The sequence below is a fragment of the Pelodiscus sinensis genome, chromosome 6 (assembly GCF_049634645.1).
Source record: "Pelodiscus sinensis isolate JC-2024 chromosome 6, ASM4963464v1, whole genome shotgun sequence".
In the NCBI taxonomy this organism is placed as follows: domain Eukaryota; kingdom Metazoa; phylum Chordata; order Testudines; family Trionychidae; genus Pelodiscus; species Pelodiscus sinensis.
In genome coordinates this window covers 9,551,835-9,570,862 of record NC_134716.1, presented here as the reverse complement: position 1 = coordinate 9,570,862, position 19,028 = coordinate 9,551,835, and the positions used below count along the sequence as shown (strand labels likewise).

Genomic DNA, 19,028 nt, shown 5'->3' with positions numbered 1-19,028 from the left:
CTGAGAGGGGACATGATAGCAGTTTTCAAGCACCTAAAAGGGTGTTACAAGGAGGAGGGAGAAAAATTGTTCTCCTTGACCACTGATGATAGGACAAGAAGCAATGGGTTTAAATTGCAGCAAGGGAGGGTTAAGTTAGACATTCGAAAAAACTTCGTAACTGACAGGGTGGTTAAATACTGGAATAAATTGCCTACAGAGGTTGTGGAATCTCCATCACTGGAGATATTTAAGAGCAGGTTAGATAGACATCTATCAGGGATGACCTAGGCAGTGCTTGGTCCTGCTATGAGGGCAGGGGACTGGACTTGATGACCTCTCAAGGTCCCTTCCAGTTTTAGTAGTCTATGATCTAGATCTTTTTTAAACTCTGTTATTGTCTTGGCCTTCACAACATCCTCTGGCAGGGAGATAACTGACTGTGCGTTGTGTGAAAAAATACTTCCTTTTGTGTGTTTTAAACCTCTTGCCCACAACGGTGACAGGTTTGTTTGTTTTTTGTGGGAGGTGTGATGGAAGGGAGCAGGACAAGCAGACACAAGCTGTCTTTCCTTCCAAAATAGAGAAAGCTTACATTACCAGTCTTTTAAAACTGATATAAGGCAACAACTGCTCAACCATTTTTCATGACTCAAGCTCCCATCTCATGTAAGCCCGTGGTGAGGACTGTTATGCAAGCCAGAAGGGCATAAAGGGCAGCAAAAGGAGGACACTCCTGGGAATATCAGTGCTCTGTGAGGCACTCAATAGAGCACCTGTACTGGCCAGGAGACAAGAACTATAACAGGCACATCACAAAGTTATCTTAAAAGGAATGTGCTTGCCAGGCTGTCTATGGTAAGGAAAGCAGCAAGCTGCTACATTCTGATTTTTTGCCTAGACACACATCTCACTATAAGCATAATGAATCATGTCTGTCAGGAGACCAACCCTGGCTTCAGATCTCCTGAATGAGATTTATAAATGCTCTAGATTCTCTCATCTTAGCACAAAGCAATGAGATCTTGCTTGAGAAGCAGACATCACGAAGTTTTTGTGTCTCTCCACCAGTTAACTAACGCCCCGTGTGGACACAAATTTATAGCCGTGGATGCAGATGTCAGTTTGTATGTACGCAGGGCTCTCTAGCTAACTCACCCAGAACTAGGTTGGTGCAGTTTACTCATTACTAACTCAACTCAAAGGAAAACATGCAAATTACCAAAGCATCAACCTCAGTCATGCAGCACCATCTAGAAAGTATTCTAGGTCTTCTGTACAAGGAACATCCTGGTCCACTCTCGCATACATCAGTGAATTATGACAGGATGACAATGAAAAAAGGGGAATGCCTACAGGTTATAATAGTGGCCATTCAAAAGCATCCCAATCAATTACATTCTGGTACATGCTTTGTTTTAACAAGATACTGAATTGCTGTGTCTGTTCATGTAATTTTGAATGACAGGAAATTTCTAAGCAGAAGTCATCTAATAATTCCGGTACATTGCACAAGCAATCCAGAACACTGTCTGCCCTACTCAATAACTTTTGTATACAAGGAAGAGATTTTTCGCCCCTTCTGTGACATCTTAAAAGCGTAGATTTGCTGTTTAAAAAGTACTGAATCATTCATGATTTGGAAAATACCACATAAAAGGCTCCCTTCTTCATTAGACATTCAGCAGATAAACAGCTGCACCTAGTGGCTGAGCACAGTTACAAAATTCAAAGAGCTTGCTAGGTTTCATCTGTCTCATCCATCTGCTGCCAAAACAAAGAGAATTAGAGCCAACATCAATGCTAGTGTTTCACTGGTTTTGGTTTTTAACTCTAACACAGAAGTTTTTCAGCATAGGAAAGATACAAAAATGACCTCACTTAAATCAAAATAGGCTCAGAGGCTGAAGATTTTTACTATAGATTGAACCTCTCGAGTCCCAGCACCTTTGGGAACTGACCAGTGCAGAACCAGAGAATTTGCAAAAACCACAGATGGTCAATATTGTCTCGCAGCATGACCTACATGGCCACTGCTTGCTGAGCTCTTAGAAGACATTTAGGGGTAAATTAGAGTTAAATAACAGCACAGAACACTGAGAACCAGGACTAGTGGCTGCAAACTTTATGGAACCATGGGAAACTTGACCAAACATATGATAAGTGGACATCCAGCTCATTGAAATCATGCCGGACCTTGGATTTTGACAGACCAAAGAGTGCCAGGTTCTAGGTTCCAGCTGTAGTGCAGTCTTCTTTATGGAGAAAAAAAATTCTGGAAGCAAATTAAATTAAAACTTGAAGCATAACTTGTTCTTTCTCCTCCTTTGCCAACAGTGCCTTTTTGCTGGAATAACTTTTTTAAATCACCATCGGTAGTACTGTCTGTTTATTACCCCATTACCATAGTATCAACGTACCTCACAATCTTTCAACCCCTGCAAGACAGAGAAGTTCCATTAGTCCCACTGTACATATGGGAAAGTGAGGTACACAGAGACTAAATGACAGGGGATTGAACTAGATTTTCAGAGTTCCAGGCAATCCTTCCTCACCTATCCTTCCTCTCCAATTACCCCTGCGAAGCTGAAGTGACATTTCAAAACACACGATACTGTCCCTGTATTTCGGGATTTGCTGATTCAACAAGAAACAGCATGAAATCTATCATAACTAGATTACAGGTTTTGAGCATAAGGCAGTTTTTCCAATAATCTATACTGAGAGACAGTTCAAATTAGTTGCTAATATTGCTACCTAGGCTAAGTGCTCACACTCCAGTGGTCATTTTGTTTAAAAAAACAAACAACAGGACATACCAGCAATTGGTGTTGACATGGAAACTAGCACAGAAAGATCCAAAGCTGCTGTGGAGATATTCACGGTGTAATTGGTGCCTGGATGCAAATCAAAACACACCTCTGGAGTCAGTCCATAAGTGGTGAGGTTAAAGGCCATTTCATGAAAGAATTCCTTCTGATACCAACGTCGGCCTTGCATGTGAAACTGTAATGAAATGATCACCGTGCTGTAAATGAAAGGCTTTGACACTTCACACAGGTTCAGCATAGGAGATACTCTAAATCATTTATCATGAACTTTATGAAAAGTTCATTGACCATATCCTTGTTGAAAATCTACATGTGCATACACATACAGGCAGTCCCCGAGTTACGCGGATCTGACTTATGTCGGATCCGCAGTTACGAACGGGGTTTTTCTCGCATCTGCGGCAGGATGCCCAGATGCGCCACGGTCCGGGGCGAGAAAAGTTGCTCCGCGTCTCCCTGGTCTGCGGCTGTCCCGCTGCCGGTGTCCTCCGAGGCTTTGCTCCCCGTCTCCCTGGTCTGCTGGGGGGAGGGGGGGGATGCAGCTAGCTGCGCCGCGCCTCCCCCCCCCCCCCCCAGCAGACCAGGCTTTTCTCCAGACGCCTGTGGTAGAGAAGCTGGGGTGCTGCTGGTTAGTCCCGCAGCGCCGCTCTGGGCGCTACTGGACCAACCCGGCAGCACCCCAGCTGCTCTGCCCCAGGCGTCCTGATTCAGCCGCTGCTGGTCAGTTTCAGCAGCGGCTGAATCAGGACGCCTGGGGCAGAGCAGCTGGGGTGCTGCTGGGTTGGTCCAGTAGCGCCAAGGAGCGGCGCTACTGGAGCAACCCAGCAGCTCTGCCCCAGGCGTCCCCAAGTCAGCCGCTGCTGAAACTGACCAGCGCTGACTACAGGAAGCCCGAGGCAGAGTTGCTCTGCCCCGGGCTTCCTGGAATCAGCCGCTGATCAGTTTCAGCAGCAGCTGACTTGGGGACGCCTGGGTTCTTAAGTTGAATCTGTATCTGGCGTCCAGATTCAGCTGCTGTTGAAACTGATCAGCAGCTGATTCCAGGAAGCCCGGGGCAGAGCAACTCTGCCTCGGGCTTCCTGTAGTCAGCCGCTGGTCAGTTTCAGCAGTGGCTGACGCCAGTTCCGACTTACATACAGATTCAACTTAAGAACAAACCTACAGTCCCTATCTTGTACGTAACCCGGGGACTGCCTGTATACTATTTTAAATTTGTCAAGTATTACTAGAAAGACACAGCATGTTTGATAAACTTTAGCAACACAGTACTAAAGTTCCCCTTTCTTTTTGTTTGGTAAAGAACCCCCCACCCACTCACACACACATACAACTGCTAGTTTGCCAGCTAACAGGAATCCTCAGCCTACTCAGGTATCTTCACTGTAAACCCAACTGCCTGCTGTGCAGTTATCACTTGATCCAGAAAGGTATTTGTTACTATCAGACCCTATAGAAGTCAACATAAGAACAGCCTTACTGGGTCAGACCTTGGTTCATTTTAGTTCAGTATCTGCCAGGAGCTTCAGATAGAACGAACAAGACAGGGAATCATCTAGAGCATGTCTACACAGCAGCGTTATTTCGGAATAACATAGTGCACATCTATGCTATAAACCTTTATTTCAAAATAATGTGGAGCTGCAGGGCTTCTTACTCTGACTCATGGTAACCCTCAATTCACGAGGAGTAAGGAAAGTTGAAGGAAGACTACTCTTCCTTCGATTTTGCATTCTCCTTTGGACTGAACGGTTTTGAATAAGTTTGTATCATCAGTAGATTTTGCCACTTCACTCTCTACTCCTTTTTCCAGATCATACATGAATATGTTGAACAGCACTGCTCCCCTTACAGACCTCTGGGGGGCACCACTATTTACCTCTCTCTATTTTGAAAATGACCATTTATACCTACCCTTGCTTTCCTGTCTTTTAACTAGTTACTGATCCAAGAGAGGACCTGCCCTCTTATCCCTGCTTAAGAGCCTTTCATGAGGGACTGTGTCAAAGACTTTCTGAAAGTCCAAGTACACCATAGCCACATGAAACGAGAATGTCAAATATCACTCAGGATCAAGTTAGATTGTATACTTGTAGTTTTCTACAAGTGCAGCTCACTACTTGGGTACTAAACTGTCAGAATGTTAATAATTCCAAAACAAAAAATAAAAAAGCAAAAAATTAAAGGAGATTGCCTATCTTCTGGAACTAGAAGGGACCTTGAAAGGTCATCAAGTCCAGTCCCCTGCCTTCACAGCAGGACCAAGTACCATCCCTGACAAATTTTTGCCCCAAATCCCTAAATGGCCTCTGCAAGGATTGAACTCATAACCCTGGGTTTAGTAGGCCAATGCTCAAACCACTGAGCTATCCCTCCCCCCTACCTATAAATTCTTACTTACTAGACTGAAACAAAGCTTGCCTGCAGTCTATTTTTCTTACTCAGATAATCTCTAAGTAGGGACACTTTCATGCCTGCCAACACAGAGGAGACGGGGGGGAGCACTGCAGCAGCCCCTGGCCCTTTAAATCACCGTTGGAGCACTACGCTGCGCACTCCATGTGGTTCTTAGGCCTGGGGGCAGGCACACTGTGCTCCGGGCGACCGGAAGGGCTGGATACCCTCGGTCCTGCCCTTCTGCCCAAACCTGTACCCTATGGGAGCACAAAGCCGTCTCCCTTCCCTCCCCCCCCCCCCACTTATCTTGCCCAGGGGTCCACGCAGGCGGTCTGCTCCCCCTGGACACTTTAGATAAGAACAGCCATTTTAGGGGTCATCACAGACAGCCTCAATGGCTCCACGGCAGGATGAGGGGATCACCGAGTACATGGCAAGGCACAGTGGCCTACTGCTGAAGGCTGGAGAGGAGCAGAACCGCAGACCGGAAAAAAAACCCCAAACCAATGAGCACAAAACAGAGATGAGTGAGAAACAAGAAAGGGCAAGATTGCGTGTACTCCTTTTCAATGACCCACTAGGCCTTTTAGTTTTCTTAAGATGCTACATGCTAGTCACTCCTGTGACAGACTCAGTGTCATGCCAGAAACATGGAGACCCCAACACATTGTATGAAGACGCTGGATTGCCAATATTTGCTTGATTGTTTTAAAATAAAACATCCAAAATATGCATCCCTTACTGAATAGTTTTCCTTCCCCTCAGCTCTCCTTATGCTTCTCCTCCAGGTCAAGCAGGTGTCGTTAAGGATCATCATATTACTAAAGGCTTCCTTTACTGCAAAGAGAATGAGAAAGGGGGAAGCATCACAACTAAAAACATTTTTAAACCCTCCTGTAATATTGATCATGACCGGCTGAAAACGACAAAATATGAATCTATTTTTACTTTAAAGGATCCACTGTTATTAGGAAGGAGTGGAACCTCATTCCTTTTTGAGTGCCTAGATACTGTAAATAGGGAATGGAGCTTATTAATCACTCTGAATAAAACATTATGGCGGGTCTTTCCAAAGTTTGCAACTGAACAGTGACTTAATACAGCTCTGAAACTTTAGTGTGCTGAAGAAAAATGCTGTGTTTAACCATTTGAATATAAATGAAACAAGCACAGAAACACTTTCCTTAACTTTGGCAAATCTTTAAGCTTCCCCTTAATTCTTTAGTAGTGTTCACTTAACACAGTAATGTCTTCTATATGCTGCCCCTACCCATCCCTCCCTTTGCTGCTCGCTTGTGTTCTTGCAGTTCCAAATGAAGAATGGGACTGACCCCTCAGTTTGTAACTCTGGGGTTCTACAGTACCTCCCCTTTGATTACTTAATCCAGGCTGCTTGCAAATATGACACTGTACACTCATTTACTGATGGTCAAGTACCACACAAGGCACTTCTGGCCATTCCTGCTACACCCTCTGAAGCATCTCATCTTTCACCACACAGGTTGACTGAGTAGGACAAAGAACAATCCAACTCTACAGGGTCTCCAACAGCTGACAGAGAGAAGCTATTGTGCAACCACCTGTCCCAGAGCTGAGACAACATTCAGGAGGGAAAATACATGAGGCTCCTTGAACCTCCATGCTGCTAAAGATCGGTGAGTACAACCTCCCTAGGAACAGAACAGCGGGCAAGCTAAAAGTTTAATAGAGGCCAAAGCATCACAAATTGGTGATCTGCCTTTAGCATCCCCTCCTCCAATCCCATGACTGATGAATGGCTACCTGAGAACAGCCCATCCCTCGTTAAATATAAGGCTATTATAAGCAAAGCTCATCTCACTAGAGAACTGCATATAGTTGAGCAGCAAAGACCACTCCCCTAGGCAAGCAGATAATCAGTGCAGAGCCTGGAAACCAATGAGTTCTTGGTGTTATGTGGACTGTATCCACAAGATATATATACTACCTATATAGCCCTGAGGATGTCACATGGGCTGCAGCTGGGTGCTGACTGGGCTGCAGGTGGCTCACAGGCCATGTGTTGAGAACCACTGGCTTATGGGAATGCCCATTTCCTCAAGATGAGACGGGGTTACAGCTTGGCATAGCCATCTGTGGGGAACCCGATCAAGAGATCCTACATGAGACTGAAGAGGTTCATTATTGCATAAACATTTCAGTTTAATGTTAGTCTTTGTTCAATGTTTGCATCTCACATTTGGGCCTCTGGAGGTTGAAACCAAAAGAAAATGTTTCAGATCCACCCTCTGGGTGCCAAATAATGAAATGAGACTCCCACACTTACTTACTTCTGTGAGTTATGACACCTACCCTCTGTCTTAATTGCTATGGCAATTAGGGCTGAGGCCCCCTTAGAGGATGCTGTAGTAATGTTCACCATGTAGTTAGTACCAGAGTTGAGCTCTAAACACACCTCTGGCGTCTCTTCACCTGTAGTAAAGTTAAATATCATTTCAAGGGAGAATTCCTTCTGGTACCATCTTCGTCCCAATATATGAAACTGTTGTGGGAGTTTAAAATAAAAGATTAAATTAGCTGTGGAGCTCCAAAATTCAGAATGCTGGCTCACTAAAGTCAAAGCAGCAGGGGCAGATGACCATTTTGCGGGGCCCAGGGCAGCCCAATTTTGCGGGGCCCCCCTTTGCTACGGCGCATGCGTAGTGACGCCACAGTGCATGCTCAGGGCTTCTTGAAGCGCAGAGCCCAGGGCGGCTGCCCCACTCGCCCTGCCCTATATCCGCCCCTGCAAAGCAGCCTACACTTTTCTGCTTTACTGGGACATAAGTAAATATGAGCTGCTTTACTGAACAGAGATGATTAACTCAGAGCCTTCATTTGTTCCCACCAACTAAAACAAACATTAAAATAATTAGCACTTGTGCTAGGCCCCAGGAAAATACAAATCAGAATAAGCCACTCTCCTTCAATATTAACTCTGCTATACCTACTGTTAATTTTCCCTGTACTTCTACATGTGTCTCACCAGGCCATAGAGGCATCAACAACATTGAACTCTAAGCTTTCATCTCCTCAGACCTGGCTGGTGTAGAGGAATGGCTGTCTGAGATTTGTTTGAAATTAGGGCATGGATGAGGGTGACTGAACACAAGACTGCATACCCTGTTACAATTTCCAAAGCTGCTGTCAGTAGACTACCCCAAAATGCGTTAAATGAAGCTGTTGGGAAACTGAAATAAGTGGAAAATGGAAGTGCTTAGTAAGCATGGGAAATGCATTATTCCAGTGGTCATTAGTTTGCATTCACCCGTTTAAGACAGGCTCAAGGAGTTGGTTTTGTCCAGTAAAACCGTAAATCACTTCAGACAAGGCTACTTTGTAGACTTCTCCTTCCCCGCTTCAGCTGCGGTCAACAAAGGCACTCAAGCTAATGGTCCTTCTGGTGTATAAGAGCGGGACAGTGGCAGGTCATTTTCTAGGACTGGTTCCCAATTTGGAGCTCATTCCCACCCTGGTCTGCTAGAGTTGATAATCTTTTACAGCATGTTCAGGTGGTTCAAGTCCAAATTTTTTCCCTGGCTTTCCAATGAGATGTCATTATTGGCTAAAAGTGGGAATAGTCGTGATTTTATTATTAGTCTGGGTGATCCTGGTTGAATGATTCATTTCTGTGCCTTTGTATTTCATATTTTATTCTTGTTTTTGCATATTTAAATATATTACAAACGTACCTAGAACCACCTTTCAAAGAGTCACATAAATAAAATGCATCACACTACAACAGGTTCTTTAGATTAATCTACTGCACTGGGTGTGAGCTTGCAGTGTATTGCGCAAAACAAAATTTCCAAACATTCATGTGTGGCAGGAAATACAATCTAGTGCTTAGAACTGTGGACTGGGAATCAGAAGGTAATGGATTCTGTTCCTGGTTCTGCACAACTTTATGTTGCGACCTTGGACAAGACAATGACTTCAAGAAGACACAAGTATGTGCCTGAGTGCTCTGCTGAATATGGACAGTTTCCTGAATCAAAGCCTTAATTTCTTCCCACTTATTACACTAATCAAAGTTATTGTCATGTATTTGTACAGCTCATAGACCAATGGGGCCTTGGTCCATGATTGGGTCCCATAGGAACTTCTGCAACACAAAACAGAACACAGAGGACTTTCTCCCAAAGCTATAGTAACTAATGGTAGTGTTCTTGCTGTTAATTTCCCTGTAGCTTTTCAGATTTGAACAGAAGAGGGCTCAAGCAAATGTTTACGTATTTTACTGAATTAGGGCCCGAGTCAAAGTTTGGTGAGCCCTTCACTCTACCTCGTGGCTGGGATGTATTTTTCCCTTCATTCATTCACCCAGCCTAACTGAAAGTGCTACATGGTTCTTACTGGAAAGAAAGAGCAAACAATTGACTCTTCATTCAACACTGCAACAGACCCACCTAAAACAATAAAATCTTCAAAGCTGTTCAGTTACCCAGATTAGTTCCAAAACTCCCCCTCGCACACAGAAATTGCATCTCACTTACTGTATAAGTTTCCTCTGTCCCAGCTCTTGCAACTTTTCTCTGCCACTTCACGCACGTTTCATTAAATACAGTCACATTGCTGAGCAATTCCTCCTCTGTATGAAGAAAAATAAACACAGAAGGGAATTTTCTGCTATTACCTTTACAAAAAGCCTCTCTCTCACACACCCTTTATCTCTCCCTCTCTAATGTGCTCTGCCACATGCCACCCAAGGGATAAAACAGGAATTGCAAGACCAGAAAGGATGCTCTCATCCAACTCTGTAGACTCCTGAAGATATGAATACAACATCAAAGCGAAGGAGCAAGCACAGCTCTACAGATTATTTTGCGGAATACCAATCAAGCACAAAATGCCATGAAAAACAAAACCAAACTTTACTAGATTTTGGTCTGTAGTGTATGATAGTTTCACTCCCAATGGCTGGAAAGTCCTGAAAGAGGAGGTGAAAGACCATTCATTTTACAGGAAGTAGACACAACTTCTACCTAGGCATTTACACCATGCTCATCAACATTGTTTTAAGATCTTTGTTGTAAGATCTTTCATTCTGACTTGATCCTTCTTATACTGGTGGTCAAGTAGGCATTTCTGTACTCATGGTAAAGTGTGGGTATACATGTAACAACACTGTACGTTAGAAGCTGGAGAGCAAGAACAAACACATCTGTTCTGCAGCTACTGACACTGACAGGAGAGATGCCCCCAGAGCTCATGCTGTATCTCACAAGATTGATTGGTCAACAGATCTTTAATCTGGTGTGTGATGCAGCTCTACAATAGGAGGACTGCCTCAGTTTACACCAAATTACATGACATTTAAAAAAGGATTGGATTAGGAAAAGATGCTTCCATAAGAAGTATTTGAAAAAGAGACAAAAAGAGGCTTATGAAACCTTAAAGAAAACAACCTTTATGAAATCACTTTAGGAAGGTTCACAGAGTGATGTCTACATCTGAAAGAGTGCTTGTGGTGCGAGTTCATTCATTCATTGTGTTTGTTTGTTTAAAGCACCCTTTTCAATTATTCTTTAACTTGAAAGTAAATAGCACATCCACAATAAAAGCATTCTTTACAAATGGGATATATACGTAGCGAGTTGTTATTAACTGTACATCTGCATAATATTATGTAAAAGATGTTTTATGCCCCAAAGAAAATGCAGCCAAAAAGAACAAATTTAATACTTTGTTAGGCAATTCTCACAGCAGTCGATGGGCATTTTGTCTGAATACAGACCATACAGTATTTGTCTCTAATTTAGACAAGACAACCCGATATCCCTCTTCATGATCCTGCACACCTAGCAATAACTATGGTGGGTTCTGAGACGTGGTGGAAAAAGAGGAACACACTCCTTTAAAGTGACAATTTAAGACCGACTGCCTCATACATTTGTTCTTCAAACCTTAAAAGTTTCTCCTTGGAACAGTCAGAATTCCAACCAAGTAAGCCTGTTATTACTGCACTAGAAACTTAAACGTACTCCTCTTATTATAATTTATTTTTATAATTATGGCACCTACAGGCCCCAGCCATGGCACAGGGCCCCTCTGTGCCAGGTGTTGTACAAACACAGAACAAAAAACACCCAGCTTCTGGCCCCAAAGAGTTTACAACTGAGTTGAAGACAAGAAATACCAGATGGACGCGGACAAACTGATGGACGAGTACAAGGAAACAATGATCAGGAGAACAAAAGCACTCACCAGTCGTTGAGAGTATTATGGGTATTTGTAAAACAAGTTTGGTAGACGCCTCAGTGACATTCACTGTGTAGTTTACACCGAGGGGAAGAGGGAGGCACACCGTGGGGTTCTCCTCCTTGGTGGTCAAGTTAGTCATCATTTCATGGGATGATTTCCCCAAGCGTCCCTGTTGTTCCTGTATGTGAAACTATCATAGAAATAAGACAAACATACTTTTAATAAGCTCTTCAGAAAATCTGAGAGCATCACACAGCTGTTTAAAAGTCACATCAAATTACAGGCAGTCCCCGGGTTACATGGATCCGACTTACATTGGATCCCTACTTACAAACGGGGTGAGGCAACCCCGCACTAGCTGCTTCCCCCCAGCAGACCAGGGAGACGCGGAGCAGCTTTTCTCAGCAGACACCTCAGCTTGAGAATAAAGGACTGAGGGAAGTGAGGTGTGGGAGAATAAAACTGAGCTCTGGAGAAATGTTTGGCTAGAGTTTCCCCTACAATATGTACCAGTTCCGACTTACATACAAATTCAACTTAAGAACAAACCTACAGTCCCTATCTTGTACGTAACCCGGGGACTGCCTGTACTAACTTTTTTCAATACCTTTTTTTTTAGGATTATTAATACTTCCACCAAAATCTTTAATCCAAAATCCTACATTTCTATCCAACTGTTAATACAAAAAATATTAGATCTGACTTACGAGGTAGGTTTCCTTCACGCCGACTCTTCCAGAATGTCTCCTCCATTTCAAACAGGTATAATTAAATACTGAAACATTGTTGAATCCTTCCTCTTCTACAGAACAGAAGAAAAGAGAAAAAGTCACAGCTTCTCAAAAACTGTTGTCCATACATCTAGGTACCTTTCCTCCCTACTGCATTTAAAAACTCAGTTGACTTTCTTGTAATTTATAACGGATTATTTGTCGCAGTGGTCAGGACACTAACATGCGATACAGGACAGCTCCTGCAGTGAAGGAACAACAATCCAAACAGATAAGACAGACGAAGGGTAAAGTGAAGTACTAAGAAGCGAAGTAACAAAAAGTCACACAGCAGGCCAGCGGCAGGGCTGGGGACAGAACTCAATCTGCAGTGCCTGTGTTTTCCCTTATGAGCCACACTGCCTCAATAGTCTCTGAATGTTCCCCTCAACCTGTGTAGTGGATTTCAACTCTGACGGTATGTCTACACTTGCTCCTTATCTTGAGATAGGGATGCAAATGTAGCTTACCGAAATTGCTAATGAAGCGCGGGATTTAAATATCCCGCGCTTAATTAGCATAATCTTGTCTGGCCGCCATTTTGAAATCGCATTATTGCCAAATAAAACGCCCCGTGTAGCAGCATTATTTCAAGAGAAAACCCTTCTCTCAAAATAACTGTTACTCTTCATACAATTAGGTTTAACAGTTATTTCGAGAGAAGGGTTTTCTCTCGAAATAACGCAGTTACACGGGGCGTTTTATTTCGCAATAACGCGATTTCAAAATGGCGGCCAGACGAGATTATGCTAATTAAGCGCAGGATATTTAAATCCCACGCTTCATTAGCAATTTTGGTACACTACATTTTCATCCCTATCTCGCAATAGGGAGCAAGCGTAGACATACCCTGATATTCTGCTCTGGTTTTGTGCACTTAAGTGTCGGTATTAACCAACAGAAAGAGAAAACAACATCAGCTGAAACTACAGCGTGCTACTCTAAGTTATTTTTTTCCTTAAAATGAATTGTATTTTATCGTATTTTGAAAAGATTTTAAAAATCAAAATGTTGATACCAAAAAATATTTTCCAGCAATATCATCTACTGCATATGTACTAACATTCAACCTACAGGTGCCAATACAAAAATGTGGCAAGTTTTACTTATGCAACAACACACACCATGCTCAATGGATTCCTGTATACCTTGAATGGTGCCCAGTGCTGGAAAACTGAAGTCCTGGGCATCTCCTGGTCCCTCACACACAGTTTCCCTCCAGCAACTACCTGGCCTGACCATATCTCATGGTCCTTACCTTCAAGGCCTACTTGATCTGACCATGCTTGGTCGTTCATGCAGCTTCTCTCCAGCAACCACTTTGTCTAGACCTTTGAATCCAGTAAATGCAATGCTCCACATATTAGCAATCCCTCACTCACTTGACTAGAGCCACAAAAAAATCAGCTACATGAGCATATTCACTTTGCGCTATCATCCCCCTTAAGCCTAACAGCTAGGTAAATGAACCAGCAGGACACTTACCCACAGTATTAATTGTGATAGTGATGGGATCCGAGTACTCAGGAGACACTACAGTGATGCTCACCGTGTAGTTAGTGCCTGCCTTTAGGTCTAGACACAGCTCTGGAGTCTCCTCCTTTGATGTGAAATTAAATGTTGCTTCATTGAAAGATGCCTTCTGATGCAGTCTTTGCTCTTGCACATGAAACTGTTAATGGAGAAGAAAGTCAAAATTTGAGTTCTACAGAAATTGCTGTGTGTTTTATGAATGAGAGTATTGTGATAAGCATGTGTCTTTTCAGTAATTATATGCATATTCTCTCATTTTAATCTCTTGTCATCCTAGCACCTTATCCTACAAAATACACATCTCTACAAGTCCCTTGCTCTATGGATTCAATTCTGTAATTGCAACTGTATTCGTCTTGGCATATTGATTGCTGTTTTGGTATATCAATCAATTTGCTCTTTATTTTCTCTTGCATTAACCTTTGTGCTGCCCAGTTTACAGATCCTCTGCTGTGTTAATCAAGTCATTGCTATATTCTCTATCATATTCATACTGAAATGAACTTGCTGGCCTATTACTGGACACTAGGTTGACCTGCAGAGCGACGCTCAGCCAGCAGGACTCTGAGGAAAGGGAGTCAGAGGCGATTTGGGAGCAGGAGCTAAAGGTGACAGCTTGGAGGTGACAGGTGAGAGAAGGCCAAGCAGTTCAGGGGCTGATGGTCTTGGAAGCAGCAGGTCACTGGTATGGGGGCCACCAGTGGTAGCAATGGATGGCTAATAACCAGAAGTGACCTGTGAAAATATGGTCTGTGGGGATGGACCCGAGTAAGACTATAGGGGCTGGATTAAAGGACTGGACTCCGGCTGGGGCTTTGGCTGGCCAGTGCATGATTATCTCCCGCAGAGGGGCAACTGGGGGCCCAAGTTCTCCTAGACTAGGCCTGAGGAGCACCAACTTCACACCCATGCCCGGAGGGGCTGGACTTGCACTAGTTATGTGCTACATTTGTCATCCTTTATTTGTATCTTAAAGATACAAGATAACTGCACTCTTGATTTATGGCCAAAAAAAACCAAAAAAAATTACAATGCACATAAGGCAAAAAATAAAAGGATCCTTTGTGATATGCCGCAGTCTGCAAGTATTTACTGAAACCCATCAAAGACTAATACATGAAACGTCTGGAGCACATATGCACGTGCACTGAGTGTGGGGCATACCCAGCACACTGTCAATTAGCGAAGAGTCTGGTGTGTCACAGGACGCACAAAATGACTTCCTATGCTGGGATCTGTTACAATATCGTTATTGCCATATTAAAGTGACCTGCTCCTTTCAGTACAAACATTTCAGTAACTTCACCAAATATTTACTTCCATAATTGCCACCAAATAATGATGGACGTTGAAGACCATGCTTTCTAGGCGCCCTGCGCCTGGTCTCTAACACTGTAGCCACTCCTCTGCTTGTGGAGTCTCTGCCCATCTGATCTCCTTTCACCACTGCACAAAGAGGACTTTTTTTAGACAGAGGAAAGGACACAGACTGGGGACTAAGTGGTAGCAAGTCAGCAAAAAAAAGCAGGATGGAAAACACCATTTTCAGCTAAATTACCAAGGGCTAATTTTGCAATGGAAAAAATCCCAAACACTGTCCCGCTTACCAAATACACCATTTTCAAGTCAGTTTCACTCGTCGTCCTCCTCCATTTCACACAGGTTTGATTAAATACAGACACGTTCCCGATGGCTGCCTTCACTGTAGGGGAAGGAGGGAATATGAAAGTCACTCTAAACCAAGAAGACAGAGAAATAACAAACAACAAAAAACCCACACACACCCAAAAGTTAATACACACTACATTTGGAACCTCACCATACCGATTACCAGTGCTGAAAACTGAGAACACAGGAATCTAGCTCAGAAATATAAGCACTTGGGTAAATAAAATCTCATCAAGAGCAGTTTAGCATAGGAAAAAAAGGCAGATTAGAAAAAGAGAAAGGTAAGTGAAATCAGTCTATGATAATCTACATAGAGGACCAAGAGATGAAAAGAACAATTAATAGAATTCACATTAAGACAGACATGCATTTAGGGCTAGTTTGTTCTTCCCCCATCCGTAGTGATGCATACTCCTGAAATGGAGGGCTTAGGATGGGATCTTTTCCTCCCTCAAACTCAGATTAGATCTTTGCATGGAGTTCCGGAGAAGGGCAAAAGTAGAACAGGGTTTTTAAAAAAAAAAAAAAAAAAAAGAGAGAGATAAATTCATGGAGGCTTAGTTCATCAATGGCTATGAGTTAAGATTGTCACAGAAACAATCCCATGCACTGGACTGCCAGATGCTGGGACAGGGAACGGATCATTCAATAGATTGCCCTGTTCTGTTCATTCTCTTTGAAAGATCTGGCATTGGCCACAGTCAGAAGACAGGATACTGGGCTAGACAGACCACTGATCTGACCCAGTATGGTTATTCTAATGTTCCTATTAAGCCATACTTATTTTAGATCATGCAGCATTGAGTTCCACGGGTTAGTTATCCATTGTATATGAAAGTACTTCCTTTTAAGTTTTTGCTGCCATTTCATAAAAAATATTATATTTAAAAACAAACCCTGAAATTCTGTGTATTTTGAAGATGCCAGGTTCTCTCTCTAAGGCACAGAATGACCTGAACACAGGATGGTGCGAACAGCAGTAATGAAAGTTTTCCCACCAATATATTCTTATGCCCTGATACCTCTGACTATAACGGAACAGTAGTTTAGCCACCACGCCAATAAAAGCATTGGCATCTCTGCTAAATTGCAGTAAATTTGTTGTTTTATGAATTGCAAGGACACCTATCCACTAGGAATGTAACTGATTTGAACAAATAGCAACAAGCAGCAAATCTTAGTTACTATCAACCTCAGCCAGACGCAAACCAGAGACTAAGAGCTAAAAGAATCTGCATCTTATTACTACACAAAGTCCAGAACTGTACTCAGTTCTCTGACCATGCTCTGCCCAGCTCCTACCCCCAGATTTAGAGGTTCAGATAGAAGGGAACAGAGCTCCTAAGTCCATAACTGGTTTTTGTATTGCAAAAACAAAACTTAACCAAGATGGGTCCACAAAATGAGTCCCCTCATTTTTGACCAAGCAGTCCCCCAGATTATAATGTACAATATATAATCTATAATCTATCATTTTGTACATCCTCTTGTTTCCCTCTTACGCAAGAGACAAATGTCTGAATAGCCATCATCACACCCATTTGTTATATTCCTCTACGATAGCTCCTCATCCATTTCTACTTTTCAGATTAAATAACCCCTTCTTTTAAAATCTCTCTTTGTACAGAAGTTACTGCTTTTGTCTGCTCTGCAAACACTCATCCCACAAGTCATGGTCATTTCTCTTTTTTGAGTGTTTTCTCTTTGCAGTGTCTTTTTTAGCTAAGGTGATTGCAACTCTCAGGAAACAAACTAAATATCAGGCAGGAAACCTTTTTATGTGGCTGTATTCAAGTATAATTTTATCCAAAAGATCATAACAATCCATAGAAAATCCGAGCCCTATTCTAGTTCAGCAACAAGAAAGAAAATTACATATGCTTTCAAAAGATAGTACTATTTATCCTTTTCTCCTATGCACTGTAGAATAGATGTTCTCTTAACGGTAATCTTAACTGCTATCTTGTTTCTATTGAACAGGAACTGATGTTTAATCAGTGTAAGAAATATACTATCGAATGCTATGTGATAGTGAGACATCTATTCTCTTGTCTAATGTATCCTATGTATGCTCTGATTCACAAAACATAGTGGGCTGTAGCACGTAAGTAAGGACTGAACATGCTTAATCTCAACTCCAGTTCAGAATCCCCTATGAAATAGGTGAAGTTGAAGGCAATTATTTCCTTTAGTTTAAGAAAAGGAATTTGAACTTGTCCTTAATGTAGCAGGCCACTGGATGACACTGTTGTCCCATAAGATAAAAGCTCAAATAAAGCTGGCAATCCAGCCAGGCATCCACTTCAAGTGGAAGAGTTCTGAAAACAGGAAGTAAAGGGATGGGGACGGGGCCAAGGGCATGGAGGGAAGTACCGGACGAGTGAGAGGTCACAAGAGACTACAGGAAGAGGGAAAACAGGGGAAGTGCCATTAAGGCTGGTAAAAGCCAGGGAAGGGAGCTGGTGGGAAGAGATAAGAGTGAGAAAAACTACAAGAGAGAGAAATAATGATCCAAAATTGAATCTGGAAGAGAAATGAAGTGACAATAAGAGAAACAAAGAAGGAAATGAGCAGAAAAAAGATAAGTTTGACTCTTCGGCTATGGTCTCATCTATTCATTTTCCAACCATTTTTAAATTCTCCAGAAAAAAGCAGAGAACTCACTTTAAACCAATGTGTGGGAAGGACCCTACAAGGCAAATATGAGCAACCCAGGCATAGGTGCTGGTACTAGGGGTGCCGCTGCACCCCTTGGCTTGGAGTGGTTTCCCTCATCTATAGGGTTTACACTTTGGTACAATGGCTCTCTGTATACCCCACTGTACCAATTGTTTCAGTACCTCTAAACCAGTGAAAAGGCTGACACAATGTCTACACTACCGCAGTAAGTCGACCTATATTATACTACTCCAACTACATGAATAATGAAGCTGGATTTAATGTAGCTTAGGTCAACTTACTGCAGCACACCATGCTAGGTCGATGAGAGATGCTCTCCCATCAACTTACCTTGCACCTCTTGTACCTGGATGTGTATTACTTATGCCTGATTACAGGAGTCAACTGGAGAGCTCTCTGCAGTTGATTTAGAGGGTCTTCACCAGACATACTAAATAGATTCCTGGTGCAATGGTTGCAGCAGACATACCTTGAGTCTTCATCTTCATCCAGATAACTATTCTCTGTGGGCATGTCAGCATTCTCTCCCCTCACCTGCATCCAATTCAAACACTGCCTCCACCTAAGGACAGGTACAGTGCCAGTGCAAGCACTATGGCTGCCATGCTGTAAGAGGACACTCCACCCCCCACCGCCCCGAGTGCCGCACCCCCAACCTGATGTCCCGTGTTTGGCATAGGGAAATCTGGTCACTTGAAAGATGGTTTTGTGATGCAGAGAACAGTCGGTCAAAAACGTGCATCATCTCCTTTCAGAGAACAGTCGGTCAAAAACATGCATCATCTCCTTTCATAGGTGTCACCAAACAGCCCTCGGAATCTATGGGTTATCAGTAAAAGATTTTGCAGCCTATTCTGGTCAGAAAGACCGACACAGAACAAACTCCCCTTCCATTACTTTCCCTTCTAAAAGTTCCCTTCTAAAAGTTGCCATACACTAAAGTCATACAATA

The 19,028-nt window shown here is 42.9% G+C and overlaps 1 protein-coding gene across 4 annotated transcripts in view; it reads right to left on the bottom strand.

Moving 5' to 3' along the window:
- The window catches only part of SUSD1 (sushi domain containing 1), a 90,290-nt gene that overhangs the window by 23,325 nt on the left and 47,937 nt on the right, over positions 1-19,028 (bottom strand). For 3 of the 4 annotated variants that reach the window (XM_075931417.1, XM_075931415.1, XM_075931416.1), the window contains 8 exons: positions 15,337-15,431; positions 13,682-13,868; positions 12,134-12,228; positions 11,430-11,616; positions 9,719-9,813; positions 7,536-7,725; positions 5,947-6,041; positions 2,799-2,985 (listed from right to left, as the gene is read on the bottom strand). In XM_075931417.1, coding sequence (XP_075787532.1) covers positions 2,799-2,985; positions 5,947-6,041; positions 7,536-7,725; positions 9,719-9,813; positions 11,430-11,616; positions 12,134-12,228; positions 13,682-13,868; positions 15,337-15,431 — 1,131 coding nt within the window. The remainder of the gene's footprint in view (positions 1-2,798; positions 2,986-5,946; positions 6,042-7,535; positions 7,726-9,718; positions 9,814-11,429; positions 11,617-12,133; positions 12,229-13,681; positions 13,869-15,336; positions 15,432-19,028) is intronic. The other variant, XM_075931418.1, reaches the window with a different exon arrangement.